General features: G+C 41.9%; 2 protein-coding genes across 2 annotated transcripts; one reads left to right on the forward strand and one right to left on the reverse strand.

The window, feature by feature from the left end:
- Window positions 1–4,211: 4,211 nt before the first annotated feature.
- LOC135595734 (uncharacterized) lies at window positions 4,212–6,165 on the forward strand. Its single transcript, XM_065087013.1, has one exon. It carries the CDS (start codon window positions 4,358–4,360, stop codon window positions 6,023–6,025), a length of 1,668 nt encoding a protein of 555 aa, XP_064943085.1. The 5' UTR covers window positions 4,212–4,357; the 3' UTR covers window positions 6,026–6,165.
- Window positions 6,166–6,505: 340 nt separating this feature from the next.
- Window positions 6,506–15,860, reverse strand: LOC104001044 (pyruvate kinase 1, cytosolic). Its single transcript, XM_009423223.3, has 16 exons — window positions 15,640–15,860; window positions 15,462–15,558; window positions 15,280–15,377; window positions 14,465–14,620; window positions 13,343–13,420; window positions 12,975–13,106; window positions 12,021–12,101; window positions 11,777–11,848; window positions 11,612–11,701; window positions 9,615–9,759; window positions 9,430–9,518; window positions 8,662–8,757; window positions 8,484–8,551; window positions 8,291–8,390; window positions 7,981–8,040; window positions 6,506–6,932 (listed from the first exon to the last, which is right to left on the reverse strand). Exons 1-16 carry the CDS (start codon window positions 15,706–15,708, stop codon window positions 6,780–6,782), a joined length of 1,584 nt encoding a protein of 527 aa, XP_009421498.2. The 5' UTR covers window positions 15,709–15,860; the 3' UTR covers window positions 6,506–6,779.
- Window positions 15,861–17,433: the final 1,573 nt, after the last annotated feature.

The raw sequence follows: 17,433 nt of genomic DNA on the forward strand, positions 1-17,433 counted from the left end.
ATGCCAGTTCTATTTGTCCATAACATACGCTCAACTAGTACGACGAATGTCCCAATTGCCAGCCAAGAATAATACAATGTAGGACGATACTTTTTTAATATTTTTGTTACGTGTCATGTTGTCTTCGTAAGTTACTGAGGTCTATCATCTTCTTTCTCAGATCCGGAGGTCCTTGAAGCTGAGATCCCGCAGATCTACCTTGGAGTTAACCGACCAACCGATCTCGCTGTGTCTCAAGCCACTGTTGCCCCCCCCAATTGGTAAGCATGTCGAGGCTTGACTACCGTATGCGTTCCCTCTCTTTCTTTGACGTCAAGGAAGCTCTGTCGCACAAGTGGTGGAACTCCGCACATTGAGGAGGCCCCTAAACGACTCCAACCCGATTAAAGTAAACCCCCTACGACTGGAGTCGCAACTAAGCAAATGCGCCTCCCACACGTTCGTTCCTCAACACACACCCCAACCCATATTATTATTTCCAGCGGTGCCACACCCACCACCCCACCCCAAAACCCAAACCCTCGTTATCCATGTCTTCTCCCTCTCTCCGCCACCACTCCTCTCCTCTTCCATGGCCTTGAGGAGGTCTGTCCTCGCCGGCCTTCTTTGTCTCACCATCCTCTTGCTCTTGCTTCACGGGTGGAGCCATCTGAATCAGTCCAGGCGACGTCTCGGATTGAGGCGCGGTCCCTCGACAGTCCCCCGGAAGCTGCTTTCGGCTCGCTTCGATCTCACGGCGTTCGACCACACGACGCATTACCGCCATCACCATCACCATCGTCATCGCCCTCACCGCCATCATCGTGACAGGCAAACGGCGCATTCGTCCGCGGAACAGCCCAGCGGTGACGAGATCGACCCTCGCTACGGTGTCGAGAAGAGAATCGTCCCCATGGGCCCAAACCCATTGCACCACTGAGTGGAGACGATGATGATGTTGGTGAGTGCTCCTCCTCCCGTTGGTCGCATCCCGTTCTTCAAAGCTGGATGGGAGGGATCATTAAGCTCTCGTGACACTAATAATAGCTTCTACTTGGACGCTTTGTTCGTTGGTTCTTCGTGTGCTCTCCTGGATGCAGCTCTCCACAGTCCGTAGGTCTTCCTGAAATCAAGAAAGGGGAGTAAACCTCTGCACAGCCGTCCGCGTTCTTGTTGGTGTCGGGAACAGCACCGGTGGTTGTGGTCTATATAGATATATATATATATATATATATATATACACGTAGAGTCGTGTAGCAAAGATGAGTAACGGGGAAGGCACGGCGGCGTTGGCACAAAAGACCACGTATGTATCTGCAATAAGTTACTGCAAGCACTTATAAGGGGAATGCTATGTATGCCATAGCATGTACGTGTTGCAATCTTCTTTCACTCATTTTCTAATTAGTCACTGCCCTCGGTCCGGCAGTACAGAGGGATTCTTGCTTTGTGTTGGTGAATATTCTCTTTCATATGCATTTGTCGTTCGAGCGTCTTCATTTAGCGGAAACTTTGTTCGTTCGAGGCAGCCCGCAGTTTGAGGATTTAGAGTGGAAGCCAGATTGGAGATGTGGTTTGGTGCAATCCTCAGCTCACGAGCCTTTACGATTGCAAAGGCAACACTTTTTTTTTGTTTTGGTTCCTTCACTTTTAGCATTTTGAGTTTTTTTTTTAAAATTTAATTTAATCTATTATGAAGCTATCTTTTTCTTTTTCTTTTTTGTGAAATAAGTTCACATCGTCTTACTTTTTTAAACTTTTTCTATTATGATTGATATTAATACCCTTCAAAAGTTTTTATAAATAAGAAGTAGTTAATAAGTTTAATGTATGGATGTTTTGATATTTTGGTAGAGGAATGATGATGTGGTCGATATCTATCAAAAGTTGTTATAAATGAGAAGTCGTTAACGTTAATAAGTTAACTAGATAGATAGATAGATGTCTTGATATTTTGGTAAAAGAAGAATGATGTTATAGTTGATACCCATCAACCACACGGCTAACACCTTGATGTTACATGAACGACGCTTACCAAACGTATAATTAATGCTCTAATTCTATACGGCGGACACCTACTAACCATGTAGTAAATTGATATCGTACGATCAATTCATCCTTGTAGATATAAAAGCTAACCCTCCTCATTAGCTCACCCTTTTTTTAACCACATCAGTGTTAGTTTAACCATTGGAGGGGTCAAAGTCGGAAACCCCTCCCCTCTCGATTGAGGCCTATGTGCAAGAGCCTACCAATGACGAAGCAGACTACGTATCAGTAGAAGCAGCACGGGTGGAGTTAACTCTAAGTCCAACCCGACCCGACGAAGACCTTGTCATTCGGACGATTCTGAACATCGATAACTGAATCGAGCCGTGCTGGCACCTCGACCACGATTAGAAAAGTCTGTTGACAAGAATCAATCAGTAATTTACCCCACTCTCACCGACCATCACCATTCCTACCGAAGCACACTCCACATTTATCTATTAGAGAAGTTGTTCGAACCATCATTCCATTCATCCCACGGCTGGCCCAACTAACCAAACAGTGCCCGACTTCTTCGACAACACCTCTTAGTTCATTCACAATGCCCTGCACCTACTCCTAATATTATGGTAGGATACCAACCACCCCTGAAGGAGGTTCCTCGAGAGGTGAGGTGCAATCTCCAAAGTTGAAGTTGCTAAGGAGTATGTTATTCGATCCATTAGACTCCCACCATAAGTATGTAATTAGCTCTTTCAGATGGATCAACGCCTCAAAGGCATAGGAAAGCAATCCAAGCTAGACCCTATCTCCGATCTTCTTTTGTCAAAAATATCTCGGAAGAATCCATCCAATAAGGATTTCGCTTACCCATGCTGAAAACATATAAAGGGAATTCGGATCCATTAGACTTTTGCCATGCAAATGACACTTTCCGAAACGATTGATTCTCTCGTGCGTCTAACTTTCAGACAACATAGAATGGTTCGCCAAGCTCCTTCTCGGACCAATCCTTTCATTCGATCGACTAGCTAAGGAGTTCAAACTTTAACTTTATTAATTACAAACTCTATTAACGATATAATCAAAAGATGGCTAGACACAATCCATTCTCATCAACCTTCATATTCACTATCTTCGTCCTTTTGGATTTTTTTCGTTTAGTGATTACTAAACAGTCGATCAGTTAACCAACATATTATATTAAAACCCTTGATGGTTGGGAAACAAAAAAAGTCAAAGAGAAGAAATCAGTAAAAAGTGATCTTCAAGGTCAACTCACTCTGAGCCGCCTTTGATGACCTTACTTTGAGCAAATGAAAGATCATGGAAAGACCGAATCGAATCGTAGTCTACACCCTTAAATACATGTAAATAAGAAAAAAAGAACTCCTCAAATAAACAAAAAATGAGATGTAGTTAGCGTTAATAAATTTACAAGTGTATATTTCTTCAGGTTAGCCACTGGCATCACCTATTTATCCTGCCATCTCCCCATGCATCTTTGCCACCCCAAAACCCCACCCTTTCTTCGCCCCCAAACTGCTTGCTTCATTGCCACATAGAACGTTTGGACATTCTTCGTTCAATTCCCCAAGTCGATCTTATCGTCCCTTCACATCAACATCTTCTTTCCATTTGATAGGACATGTAACATCAAAGGAATTCGTCGACTGGGAAGATGTTTTTCACCGTGTTAGTGGTATTTCTACGCCGGCGCACGTAAATATTCTTCTACGCATACGGTGCGTAGCAGTAGCGTGCAGAAAGAGATGCGGGCGACCGGAGTCAACGGAACCCACCAGCTCGCACGCGCGTCTCAAAACCTGTGGATTTGGCGACGCGGGCGAAACCATGGGCAGTTTTCAGCGGCAGTTTTCCAGTACCAGGAGCAAGGAACCGCCGCTTGGACCCACCATCTTTTCGATTCACGACTCGGCTGCTTGCCGTAGAACAGCAAACACCAGATAACTGAGTGGTTGTAGGATGCGCACGTTCTTTTGAGCCAATTGCTGTGCGAATTATCTGTTTGCTGTCGTGACTGGCGCAGCTAAGATCGCCACCACCACCCACGGGACCCCTTCCTTCCCAAAACCGCCTGCGTACTTCCACCACCCGAAACCGGCGGCACCCACAACTCGAAGGAGGACGGTGGAAGCGATTCCCATCGGAGGGAGTGACGCCACGCGGGGTTGCTCGTACTTTCCTTTCGGCCGGTCAGGGAAGAGCAAAGGCGTAGTGCAAGCCCATGATGCAGCGATTGCCGCCGCTTTCGGAGTAGTAATGGAGCCATAGGGTGTCTTCATGCTCCTCGGTGAGAGCATCAGTTACGAAATCTAGCAATCACCTGGTCTTGACTCGTAGGATATTGTAGAGAGAGAGAGAGAGAATGGACGGAGGGAATGGCATGCCTGGGGGATTGCTAGGCTTGGACATGTCGCTCCAACCGCATCAGCAGATGCATCAGCAACAAGGTAATCACTCGCAGCAGCAACAGCAGCCGCTGATTCATCACCACCTCCAGCAGACACACCACATGGTACCGTTCCAGGCTCCGATGGCTAAGGACAGCGACCACCAGGGGCAGCACCCCGTCAGGCACGCCCAGTACGTACCGCCGCTAGGCCATGTCAGATCTGAGGAGGAGCCCCGGTACGGGGAGGATGTCGATGAGCAGGGGCGGCGCGGGGGAGTACCGTCGCAGCCGTCCTCGTCGGCCTCGCCGTGGCACCGGATGAAGTGGACCGACGGCATGGTGCGGCTCCTCATCCAGGTGGTGTACCACGTGGGTGACGACGGCGGCGGGGCGGAGGGGGAGCAGCAGCAACCCCACGGCACGGTTGCCAAGGGCAAGAAGTCGGCGGCGGCCTCGGCCCCGGTGTCGGCGCTGTTGCAGAAGAAGGGGAAGTGGAAGTCGGTGTCGCGGGCGATGATGGAGAAGGGGTTCTACGTGTCGCCGCAGCAATGCGAGGACAAGTTCAATGACCTGAACAAGCGGTACAAGCGGGTGAACGACCTCCTGGGGAAGGGGACGGCCTGCCGGGTGGTGGAGAACCAAGCCCTCCTTGACACCATGGACCTCTCGCCCAAGGCCAAGGAGGAGGCCCGCAAGCTCCTAAATTCCAAGCACCTCTTCTTCCGGGAGATGTGCGCCTACCACAACGCGGGAGTCTCCTCCACCTGTGCCGCCGCACCCCCTCCGCAGATTCCCCTGCCGGCACAGTCGGATCAGCAGCAGCTCTGCTTCCACCACCCGCCTGGCCTGGTTGACACGGTTCTGTTCACGACGAAGGCTGCTGTGGGTAGGAGAGGAGGCGGAGCCCCTGCCGCCGCCGAAGATGAGGGAAATGCAGAGGAAGTCGACGATGACGACGATGAAGACAGCGAGGACGATGATGACTATGACGACGACGGGGATGAAGACAACGACGACATGGAAGGTCAAAATCATAAGCGCCACGGCGACCACCACCATCACCACCAACACAAGCACGAGGAGGCGGAGGAGGACGAGGACAGCAAGGGGTTCGTGTCAGGTCTCGCAGGTGGCAGGAAGCACAAGAGGACGGCGTCCCAGATGTCGGCCTCTCCTCCGCTCTCGCTGACGCTGTCGTCGCCCTCCAGCTCCATGCGGCAGCTGCAGTCCGAGATGATGGCCATGTCCGGCGGAGGGGAGCTTCAGCAGCAGCAGCAGCGGCAGTGGCTGAAGAGGAAGGCAGCGGAGCTGGAGGAGCAGCGCGTGGCGTACCAATGCCGGGCCTTCCAACTAGAGCGCCAGCACTTCAAATGGCTCCGCTTCAGCACCAGCAAGGAGCGCGAGATGGAGCGCATGAAGCTGGACAACGAACGCCTGTGCCTTGAGAACGACCGCATGCTGCTGCTACTCCGACAAAAGGAGCTCGAGCTTACACACGGAGCCAGTGGCGGCGGCGGATCCTCCGCCGCCATCCCCTCTGCCGAGCAGCAGCTGATGCTTCAGAACACCAACACCAATCAGAGGCGCCCTGCAGAGCAGCCCCACATACCAAATGCGGATCATGCTTCTACCACGGCTTAAAGAAGCTTTTCTTCTATGTTTTCCCGACAAAGATGAAGACAGCAGGGGAGATTTCGATGTGTGCGTGCGGTAGCGGGCAATTGAAGTGTACATCCATCCATGCCTCGATGATTCATATGGTCTTCTATAACTCAAACACAAGCGGACAAGTGAAAACAGTAGGATGTTCTTGTTCATGTTTTATCTGTAATTTTTTTTCTCATTTAAAGCAGTTTTTAACTAAGTTAATCCTCGAGTCCAAATCATCGTGACATTGATTCGAGCACAGTACTGGCAGGTACAGACAAAATAGGTACAATAATTTATTTATAGAGTTTGATGTGCCGTCGTGGTCTCAGTGGAAAGTTATTTGCTGTGTCCCGAGATGATCTTTTCTCAAGTCACTGTTAATGTCTAATTCTGCCGTTCAGAATGCACTGATTCGTCTCCGATGTCCCAATGAGAGCAAAAGGCCCAAATCTTACCTGTTAGCAGACTCAATTGGAAGAATATAATTCACAGACTCAACATAGAGGAGAATTGTTGCAGTGGCACAATGAAAACCAGTGTCTGTGCAATCCCTCATTCGAGTAAACACTAGTAACTGATGTGGGAATTTGCGCAAATCTATGCACAGCAATTCGGAAAATTACCAACATCAGATGTTTGTTTGTTGGATTATGGTTTATTTGAGGAAACGTCTAGGTAAACACAAAAAGAGAAATAGTCGATAGTTCAGCCACCTCCTGTCCGGAATTTGCGAGAAAACAGCTCTTCAATCCTCTAACTCGATAATTTTGACCACTGAAGCATCTCCAACTTTCTGGCAGACGACAACTCGATCATGAGACTTGATCAGACCGGAGGCCTTGCCATGATCAAGAGCAACCTTCAAAACTGACTCATTGCTGGCACTGGTAGACTCAGCCTGCAGGAGGAGTACAGGATGTTAAGTTACGTTGCTTAGAAACAAAATGCCTATATATTAATGTTCAATAAAAGAGCCAGCTGTTAGCCTTAAGAAGCAATAAAAGGTTATACAGATAACCCATGAATGGATAAAGAAGACCATTCTCAAGTAGTACAATCATCCAACCACTATAACATCATTTCAACTAGAATGATTCATATTAGCATGTTTTTACTCTCGGGTAGGAATTCGTTGTGAATGTTACATGCCTTCCTCTTATACTCTTCTGAACCAATTGCTTATGTTGACAATATATACCATACAGTTCTGCTAATTCTCAGCGAGTGCCCTCACCAATAAAAGAGCTTGGCCACAGATGGTATGGGTGAGCAAGCAACTTTTTGGATCCTTTATGGTCACTTTCTCTTCTTGTGACGGAGTATCACGTGAAAGCAATATATATTTTGCCGCAGGCAACTTGAGGCATTTTCATGGTAAATTAAACAAAATTAGCTACCGAGAATATTGGAAGTTCATTTGTTCTATCAGACATGGTCTCATCCAAATTATCCTCTCATTATAAAAATAAGCTTCGACGATCCTAATTAGAACACATTCCTCTCACCTATGTAACACTCATGCCAACAGCTGTCAGGTGTTTTTAGGCCTTATCAGAAACTAATCTGAAAGTGGTCATTCTGGTCACCCAACTTATTGTTATTAATCCAATTCATCATCCATGACAATATTTGAATTATAAGAATCTTTTAACTAGATGCAGATCCTAAAATCAACACATCAAACTTTCTATGGCTGAGTTTACATTATATCCAAGAAAAATGAGCAATCAAATTGAGTGAGGAATTTAATCCTGTGAGAAATATCAATCCTTACTCTTAACAAGTAAAACACCAAATATTTTGGCTGGTTGACTTATATAACACAAGATATCCTAGAAAAGATTCATGAGGTATCTTCTCAGAAGATAGAACAACATCATTCCAAAATATCATGCATACAAGAAGCACATGAAGCTTAGGGAAGATGGGATATGGAAAGTACTTACAAGATGACGAGGATCAGCGAGCATAGGAAAAAGACCTCTAACTATAAGTGATTGTCTGGCCTGCCAATATTAATAACCTTTATCAGTGTTGGATCAAATGTGCCTACTAAAAACCATCTATAAAACAAATACAAGAAGAGTGGTAAAAGATGCCAACATCACAAATACACAATAAAATTTATTATATAAACAGTGGAAATAAAAAAGAAAGAAAACAAAATCCTCAATTATTACTAGTGCATATCATCTCCATGACTTTATGTCTCAGGCTTGATCAATATTAGTACAAAGAGTGGATAAGCTCACATACTTCAAAAGCGCCACTGAAACTCCATCGAAGTTGGTTTGTCTTAAGCCGAGGGATGACAACAGATAATACAGGCATGGTGGGTCTATACTTGGCAATTAATCTACACAAGAACAAAAGACACATCATGTATGTCAGACTTTTGGTATTAGCCACTGAACAACAGAAATTATGTGAAAATTTGAATGACTTGCACCTTGCAGCTCTACCAGATGAAGTGAAACAAATTATTATGGAAGCCTTCACTTTAATAGCAGCACGAACCTAAAGAAGATCATAACAGTGACCTTAACTATGTTTTTCAACTTTACATATAAGTATACTTAATTTGATAACAGCTAAGTATACTTCAAATAAATAAGGCAAAAACATACAGCCGAGGAAGCAATGGACTCCAGGTGGGTCATCGGTTCTCCAACATATTTCACAGTCTTCTTGAAGTACAAATCCTGGTTGAAAACCTTCTCTGCCTGCAAAAAAAAGTTTTTATGATGATCAAAGAACAAGAAAAGCATCACAAAGAGAGAGAGAAGACATGTGCATTGCAAAAACACTCAGTTACAAGAACTTCATGAGTTCATAAATGATGCAACAAAATCAATAATAAGAAAGCAAAATAAATTAAAAAAAAAAAGTCTTCAATCCACTATGTTAGCGATATGATCCTACAACCCTTTGATGAGATTTAAAAAATCACAGGATTAGTCACAGCTTTTCTCCTACCAGTTGCACCAAACTCTTCACACCCAAACACCATGCACGCATTTCATATAGTACTTTTCTGTGATTGCTTAAAATACAACATTAGGGCTCATAACATCCTCATTTATATTTAAATCAAAACTTGTATATGTTGGCTTTCCGTATTTTACCAAACCATGCATCTTTTCCAAACACAAATAGGTCATTTAAAAATTCTATATTACCCGTCATATATCAGAACACAAACTGAGACAATAAAAGTGAAAAAAGGTAGCCACTCACGAACCACATAGCACCGTAGCATATATGAAAAGAGAGCATGCTTATTAAAAGCTTGTGTCAAGTCAAACTCTTCCATATATTTTATCAATCCCCATAATAGCTATATATTAGTTCATCATTAATAATCAAACATTTAGGACTACAAACAAAAGGCTTACCTCGTAACAAATTCTACCCACAGTCGATATAGTTTCAACAGGGTACAATCCTCGAAGTGTTTCAGCACCCAAAAGAATTGCATCACTTCCTGGAAAGAATCAAGATTGCTGATTCAAAGCTTTGAATAATAAATGAATGCATGTGTCCTGGACTACGAAAATGGACAGTACTTTAACGAATATACCATCAAGTATTGCATTCGCCACATCAGTTGCTTCGGCACGTGTTGGCCTCAAGTTGTCGGTCATGCTATCAACAACACGTGTGATAACTGCTGGTTTTCCAGCCATGTTGCATTTATAGACAGCAGCCTTCTGAAATAGAAACACCTGCAGATAAATAAGACATTAGGTAACAGAATACTTAATTAAGGTAGGTGCAGTAGTAAATATAAGAAACAGATACTATTCTAGGACAACAAAAAGAAGAACAGCAATCAACATTTTCGAGCTATCAAGCACAAAAAGTATTTATGCAATTTTTCCTCATTTCTGCTAGATTAATAACTCTCCGATTAACTCTCTTTATCCTCAAAATAGTTGCTGAAAAATATTCAGCCGATTGAGATGTTCATAGGTAAGTTCTTCATGAATTGATAGGCTCGTCTTCAACACTCATGAACTATTCCAAAATTCACTCAACACTAAGAGTTGCATCAGATGACTACATCCTTGGCAAATAACGAGGTAATTAATAAACATATCTTGCTTCAAAATTAAATTATTTTCTTATTCGTTTGTATTCATACATATAATTTCCATCATCAAACATGTATAATATCACAAAGACTTTCATGGTTTGAGTAGTTTACATTATGGTTTGTCTTACCGGTCCATACCGATGTACTAATCGGCTATCTATATAATACATATTGAATCGTACCAATATACCAACATATGATATGTGGGACGTACCAACAAACCAATATATACCGGTCATGATTTGTCTTACTGGTCCGTACCAATGTACTGATCGACTGTCAATATGATACGTATTGTACTGTACCAATGTACTAACATATGATACGATAGGATGCACCAACAAACCGATATGTATCGCTCATACTGGTCCCCGATCGGACTGGTACATACCGTCCATATTGGGTGGTACGGCAAACCTTCGTTTACATCCTTATCAGCCATGGTACCGACAATAATTGTGTGCAAATTACTCAAAGGTGTAGCAGCACAAACTAACTGGCAAATCAGAAACTGAAGTGTATGTATTTGTCGACAGACAATCAATGTCAAAATTTTAAGCAATGGAGAGAAAGACAAAGTGACACAAAATATCTTCACGTAAAAAGACCAGTGACCACAATAACCAGCAAACAGCATTCCAAAGAACCTCTGTGAGATGCAAAGAGACCATGTTTACAAGAACAAAGGACTACCAAGAACTGAGCCAAAATAATTCATATAGAAAGAATTATTAGATCAGTTGAAACTCAAACCAGGCCAAGACATAATGGTTTCTTCTTCTCTTCATCTTGAAGAGGTTCTGGATTCAAATCCTTGATGAGGTTGTGCTCAAGTATTTGACCCAGGTATTTCTGTTACTCTCACATTAACTGGAACCTGGTTGCAACACTGAAGTCATGCGATTGTATAATAGACATGCTCATAAAGCTTGTTTCAATCAGATACAAAAAACATGTTATTTTATGGCCGTTATTTCACTATGTAGGAGCGCACATGGTATAAAATCATTTACTAATATGCTAAATGCAGATGCAGCCATGTCTAAATTTCATGAAATTTTCACATGCATTAGACTGGATAATCCTGACCTATCTATGCTACATGTTCCCAAGAACATATGCAGAACTAAACACCAAGTACAGCATTATTTACACATTCAATATCAAGGGTATGTAAATAGCAATCATTTTGCAACTTCAGAACTAGATAGTGAAGACAAAGAGTTTGTAAATGATTATTATGCAAGAAGTTAGCTATCCAGAATTAACAAGGTAATAATGACCACACAAAATTCAATAAACTGACTCATTTTAGCCTTATTTAATTAATTGCTCATATTTCACTCATTATAAAAATTTTAATTTTGCTTTACACAGCCATCTTTTGTGATTTTCATTGACATCCAGTGAGATGTCACAAATATAATAACTCAGGAGTAATAGCTGTACCAATGCTAGCCACAATAATGAAATTTCCCAACCTTCTCAGGTGGGAGATCTATTCCAAGATTCCCACGCGAAAGAATGATGCCATCTGCTTCTTGTAGAATCTCATCAAAATGTGTTAGACCCTTCAAGAAAATGAACAATGGAACTTGTAACAGGAAAGTTGTAAGGTAATTAACATTATTTATTTTGCAGCTAACCTCTATGCTCTCGACTTTTGCAAATATTTGTGTTTGGCAAAGATCACCTAACTTTGACAGGAATTCTCGAGCCTGAACTCATTGAAAGAAAAACACAAAAGAAGTTTTAGGTAAATGAACAAGTCGAGCATCAAATCAGGAAAAAATAATTGCAAAAGAAAAATAAAGATTTGGAAATCAACACTTTAATATACTTCAGAGTAAATACAAGGGAAACAAAAGTGATGTGAATTAAATAGCTTACTTGCCGAACATCTTCGGCATGCCTCGTATAAGATAATGAAAGGAAGTCAATTTTGTTGCGGACACCCCATGTACCTATTGCCTGAAAAACAGACAAATTGTTTAATGGGATAAGAAGCTTATAAATATAGATGCTATAGTAATCAAGAAACATATTTAGTACCAGCAAACAAGAAACTGTATTGATGATAATTCGTCTCTCTCAAGGACTAAAGTTAGCAGTCTGATTTGAAAAGCTAAATAGAATAGACACTCTTTTTTCTTTAAAAAAAAGGTTGCTGACATCAGAGATAAGCACCACTACAAAGTTATTTCAGTATGCCATTATGCAGTGGACTAGAAAAAACATCAAGCACAGGTTCAACCTAGTGTGGTCGGTTGACCACTGTAATCAAAATTTAAAAAACATTTAAAATATGGTAACAAGGCTCTGAAATGACTATAAAACCAAAAAAAAGGCTTCTCTCACTCAACAGATTACCCCTAACAAAAAGGATCATAGATGCAAGAACATGATACAACCAGCTTTATAATTATGTGAGGAATGGATTAACCTATGCTAAGCTGCTGATAGAAATAATGTTGGCACTGGTAGAAGTTGGAAGCTAAAGTCTAGAGGATGTATCCTTGCTATGTGTCAAAAGGCCTTTTAATTAATTACGGAGAGATAAATCATGATGATGATAGAGAAAGGCCAATTTTACTCCAAATTTGTCCTCTAAGCACAACACTTCTTTTCTTCCCTGTCTGTATTATATACTGACAATTTGATGCACTATATCATTCTAATATAGCTTCACCATAACTGCTTTTTAGATTGCTCTATGAGGCGCGTTAAAGATGATAATAGATGAAATAATCAAGAATTAATGAGTTTTTCACACAAAATATATCAGGAAAGCTTATTAATATGATAAGAGCAATGCTGATCAAGAGTTACAATGTTTTCTCTTACAATTTTATCAGCTTCAGTAAGTGTTGGCAAATCAATATGGATTTGGGAGACATGCAGGGTGAAGAGTGACCCAGCCAGAGTAGCAGTATTTTTTATTATACAGACTACATCTTCCCCTTTCAACTCAGAAACCTGCAGATACATTCATCAAAAATCAAAAAGAAAAAAGAGAAAAGTGAGCAGCGAAAAAGCCTCAAGAAATATAAGAAGTGACTAATGTAACAGAGACTAGCAAGCTTAAATATACAATATCCTGCTTAAGCAACTCTTCTCAGACTGCAATATTAGTCCCCTTCGACAGCTGAGTAAACCAGTTCTTTTAATTATCAGTCAATCAAGAAATAGCAGACAGCTTTGAAAAGCCATACCTCCAACCAAACAGATGTAGTTTCACTTCCAGTGAACAAGTACTGGCCAATAAATATTGTGTCCCCTGGCTTTACTGCCTGCACAAGAACAAATTATATGCAAATGTTACTTTGAGTAATTCTTAAGTTAAAATTGCAGTCTGGTAGATACAAAATGGCTGAAATATAATAGCTGAACTTCATGTCCACAGTAGCCCCTAGATGGATATTATGTGATGTAATAGTTGAACTGTTAAACCTAACATCTATGGTCAGCATGTGATAGTTATTGTGTTATAGTGCATGTTCCAAATTCAAGAAAACCTAGGAAAGATCACAGATACTTATCAATTCAAGTCATCCAATGCATCTACAGTAATAAATTATCTTGTTTCAATCAACCCAATGCAGATTAAATCAGGTACTTGATTCTATCTTTCTAAATATTGTTGAGTTCAGTTAGCGTGAGTATGATGTGATTGTTAGAATCACAAGTAAAATTACAAAAACCACACATACACAGGGGAATGAGGATAGTAAGTTCAAGGTGAGTAGGAGAACAAAACTATTCAGCATGTGATGAAGGATAGATGATGAAATCCAAACTACATGGTAATATGATTTTTGCATATGAATATGTTTTTGGACCTGAAAGATCAAGATTCGAATCACGGAAATAACCTCTTTAAAATATTTAAAGATAAAGCTACATATATTGACCCTCTCCGGATCCCACATTGATGGGAGCCTTATGCACTACGTACGCCCTAATATGTTTGTGAACACAGGCATCCCCTATTTTTCAACTCATTCATTCATCATGATTACAAATTTAGTTATTTCTGTAGCAAAAGGAGCGATCAATAAGAGAGGTAAATAAGATAGAGGAACCGGGTGAGAGAGTGGGAGAGATTGAGCACGCAGGAGACCAAAGAGAAGGTAGGCACATTTCATGTGCAGGGTTTTGAACGAGCAAGAACAGTTAAATAGGATGAGAAACATTTGTTCCAACATAACAATTGATACAAGGAAATTTATATTAAACCAGATTAAGGAATATATGCACACGCAGAACTTAATGAGATCACCTAGTTATTAGCATAGTGCAACAATGAGCATGGTTCGAAGAAGAAAATTGCTTGCCTTTGACAATCCAGTAAAGTTTATAGGCAACAACTCAGACGATGCTTCCTGCTCCTTATCTGGTGTCAAAATAACATAACCATCCGCCTCAAGTGAGATGGCCTTCTCGGTTTTGTTCACAACCTGCAGCTCTGGACCCACTGTATCTAACATGACCTGGAAAACGGGAAACGTTATTGGTCTTTATGAAGCATTTTACAAAGTTATATTATACAATCAGAAAAATTGTCAGCTGGATCTGAATTTGAAGATACAAGTTTCATGACCAGACAAATTAAAAGTAAACTAATATGTAAGTCAAAAGAGCAGGCCATGCTTACTCAGGTAGTTGGTATGCTCCTTTTGAATAAAGGGGCAGAGTGCTTGAAGCCCCAAAGACGCAATCTTTTTTCTAGCCTATGAAGGATTTATTCGTGCTATATGCATGATTAAGCCCCTTGTAGGGCTTTTGCAGGCCTATATGAGTTTAATGGGTTTTACAAGTATCGAACTGATCTTGTATTCTACCATGGCCTATGGTGACCTTGTGACTTTTTAAGTAGAAAGAGAACAAGGATAAATTCGTCAGCCTAAGTCGCAAACATCATAGCAAATTTTGACAGCGCAAGTTCTTGTATCCATAGTACACAAATAAATAAACCCCAATAGGGCTTTCATCAACCAGCAGAAAAAAGCGATGAGGAAACTAAGCTCAGATTCTATGGTATATGACAAGGAATCGTACTGGTAGCTAAGACAAAAAAAAAATGTATATATAACGTGCAACCGGCAATCAGAACTCCTATATAAGCAGGTGGCAAATGGCCAAGACTTACGGCGCACAACTTTTTGGTGCTCTTGATTGCAGTCTTGAGATTTTCCAGGGTCTCCTGGTGATACTCGACGTCCCCCCACGAGAAGTCAAAGCGTGCCACTGCCACAGGAAGAACGCAATCAACCGATCAAAACAAAACAGCCTAGTGACGCGAAGCAGGTGAGGCAAGAACGTGAGGCATACCCGACATGCCGACCTTGAGGCAAGCGGAGATCACCTCCACCGACCGGGATTTGGGGCCGAGCGTCCCCACGATCTTGGTCATTGCAGGGAAGAAACTCTGCACACGCAAAACAACGTTTCGCGTCAGTGATCCGGGATCTTCTTCGCCCAAAGATCGATCGAGAGAGAAAAGACGTACTGGCTTCGATGGCTCGAGGATGGAGGCCATCCTGATGGGTTCTTCCAGGAGAAGGTGGGTCGAATGCATCTTTCTTCTTCTGGATCTGTGCTTCTGCTTCGGCTAGGTCTGCTTGTGATCGACAACAGAAGACGCCCTCTCTCTCGCTCTCTCTTATGCTAATTCTCCTTTCCCCTCGCCCAACCCACAACAGCGCACGGATATTACTTCTTTAATGGCGCCATTGTCCACAGATTCATCAGAGACTCTACAACACGCGAACTCTTCAATGCCTGAACGCACGTTCTTCTGGGGCCCAGTCATCGGTGTGCGATGACGGAGCGGTGGGTCATTCGGCCTTAGACATGGACTTCCGTTGAATCGTTTTGAATGGCCAAACTTGGTTTCGACGCCCGAGGTATAAAACCAGTGGCTGCACGCAGCTGGTTCGGGTTCGCCCGCGTGGTCCGTGTTCCCACAGCCAATGGCCAATAGAAACATGGGATCGGTGGGTGACGACGGGCAAAACCGTGGGGGACGGGGTCGGCTCTGCCACCGCACTCGCACGCCTCCGTATCGCACGAACGGTACGTGTGGTGGCGACCGAGGCATTGGCCTCGCCTATGCGGTATGATGGCTCGGCCAGCTCATAGATTGTCGAATTGGTAATGGCTATGATGGAAGACATGCTTGGACGTTTGGGTTACATCATGCACAAATAAATAGAACGTTTGCGTCTTGTGATGTTGATGTGGAGCGGTGGATCGCAGTAACGGACAACGGAAGTTGGCATCATTGAGAGCGAAATAGTTACTGGAGTCGAATGTAAAGAGGCGTAGGGACCCGAAGCGCTTATAATTAAAATTGGAAGCCCTGTCATTGTGTTTATTCTGTGCTTTTTGTAGTCCGTATTTATTTGGGTCCCACTGATAGGAGTATGACGCGGCACACGGGAGAAGGTTTGGGGTGGGGTTGTTGGGAACCACTCTTTTTATAGTTCTGCACCATTATTGGTTTGACTTCCCGTTGGGTGTTTTGGGCATTTGCTGGTCCAATTCGATAATTGTCTTGTAGTTAATCATTCACTTCATGAATGATTGAGAGTGACTTTCCAGTATTTTGAATTCCTCTCAAAATTCAAAACATGTCATGTTGTGAAGATAAAATTTGAATAAGGATTTTACTATTACCAACTAAGTTAATTTACACTTTAAATGACTTTTTGTTAGAATAATTTGTCAAAAAAAGATTTGGATCAATTATGAAGTTATTTGCCAACACTTGGTCACATCTACTTATTACTTTTTAAGAGTGTTATTTCCGAAGAGGTTTCAACCGGAATTATCTGTTTTAGAGTGTTAATGAATAGTTTTATCCTTATGAAATTCAAAAGTCTTATGAATTTCGAAAAGAGCTTGTTAAGTTGATTCATTCTACGTTTAAATCGAAGTCTATTCCTTTTAAATCGAAATTAATTATATATTTTTATACTAATCTCGATAAGAAAGAATATTCTATAAAGATTCTATAAATGAGATAATTTCGTAACCAACTTAAATTATCTCGTGGACTTTTGAAAATATCTCTATGAATATTTTATAGGAGGGGTAATTCATAATCAACCCAAGTTGTTACTCAACTTTCGAAAATATTTTTATAAATATTCTACGAGAGAGACAGTTCGTAACCAACCTAAGCTATGCTTAGATTTTCAAAAATATCTTTGTGAATATTATGTAGATGAGATAATTCGTAAGTAACATGAGTTACCCTTTGAACATTTGCGAATATTCTTTTGATTGAATTGGCCTTTGT

This window comes from Musa acuminata, chromosome BXJ1-10 (assembly GCF_036884655.1).
Source record: "Musa acuminata AAA Group cultivar baxijiao chromosome BXJ1-10, Cavendish_Baxijiao_AAA, whole genome shotgun sequence".
NCBI classification, from domain to species: Eukaryota; Viridiplantae; Streptophyta; class Magnoliopsida; order Zingiberales; family Musaceae; genus Musa; species Musa acuminata.

Coding starts and splice junctions, on each gene's coding strand:
- LOC135595734 (XM_065087013.1), top strand. CDS start 4,358: ATGGACGGAGGGAATGGCATGCCTGGGGGATTGCTAGGCTTGGACATG.
- LOC104001044 (XM_009423223.3), bottom strand. CDS start 15,708: ATGCATTCGACCCACCTTCTCCTGGAAGAACCCATCAGGATGGCCTCC. Junction 13,421..14,464: donor ACTTTACTGGATTGTCAAAG/GCAAGCAATTTT, acceptor GTTCTTGTGCAG/GCAGTAAAGCCAGGGGACAC. Junction 9,519..9,614: donor GGCGAATGCAATACTTGATG/GTATATTCGTTA, acceptor GATTCTTTCCAG/GAAGTGATGCAATTCTTTTG.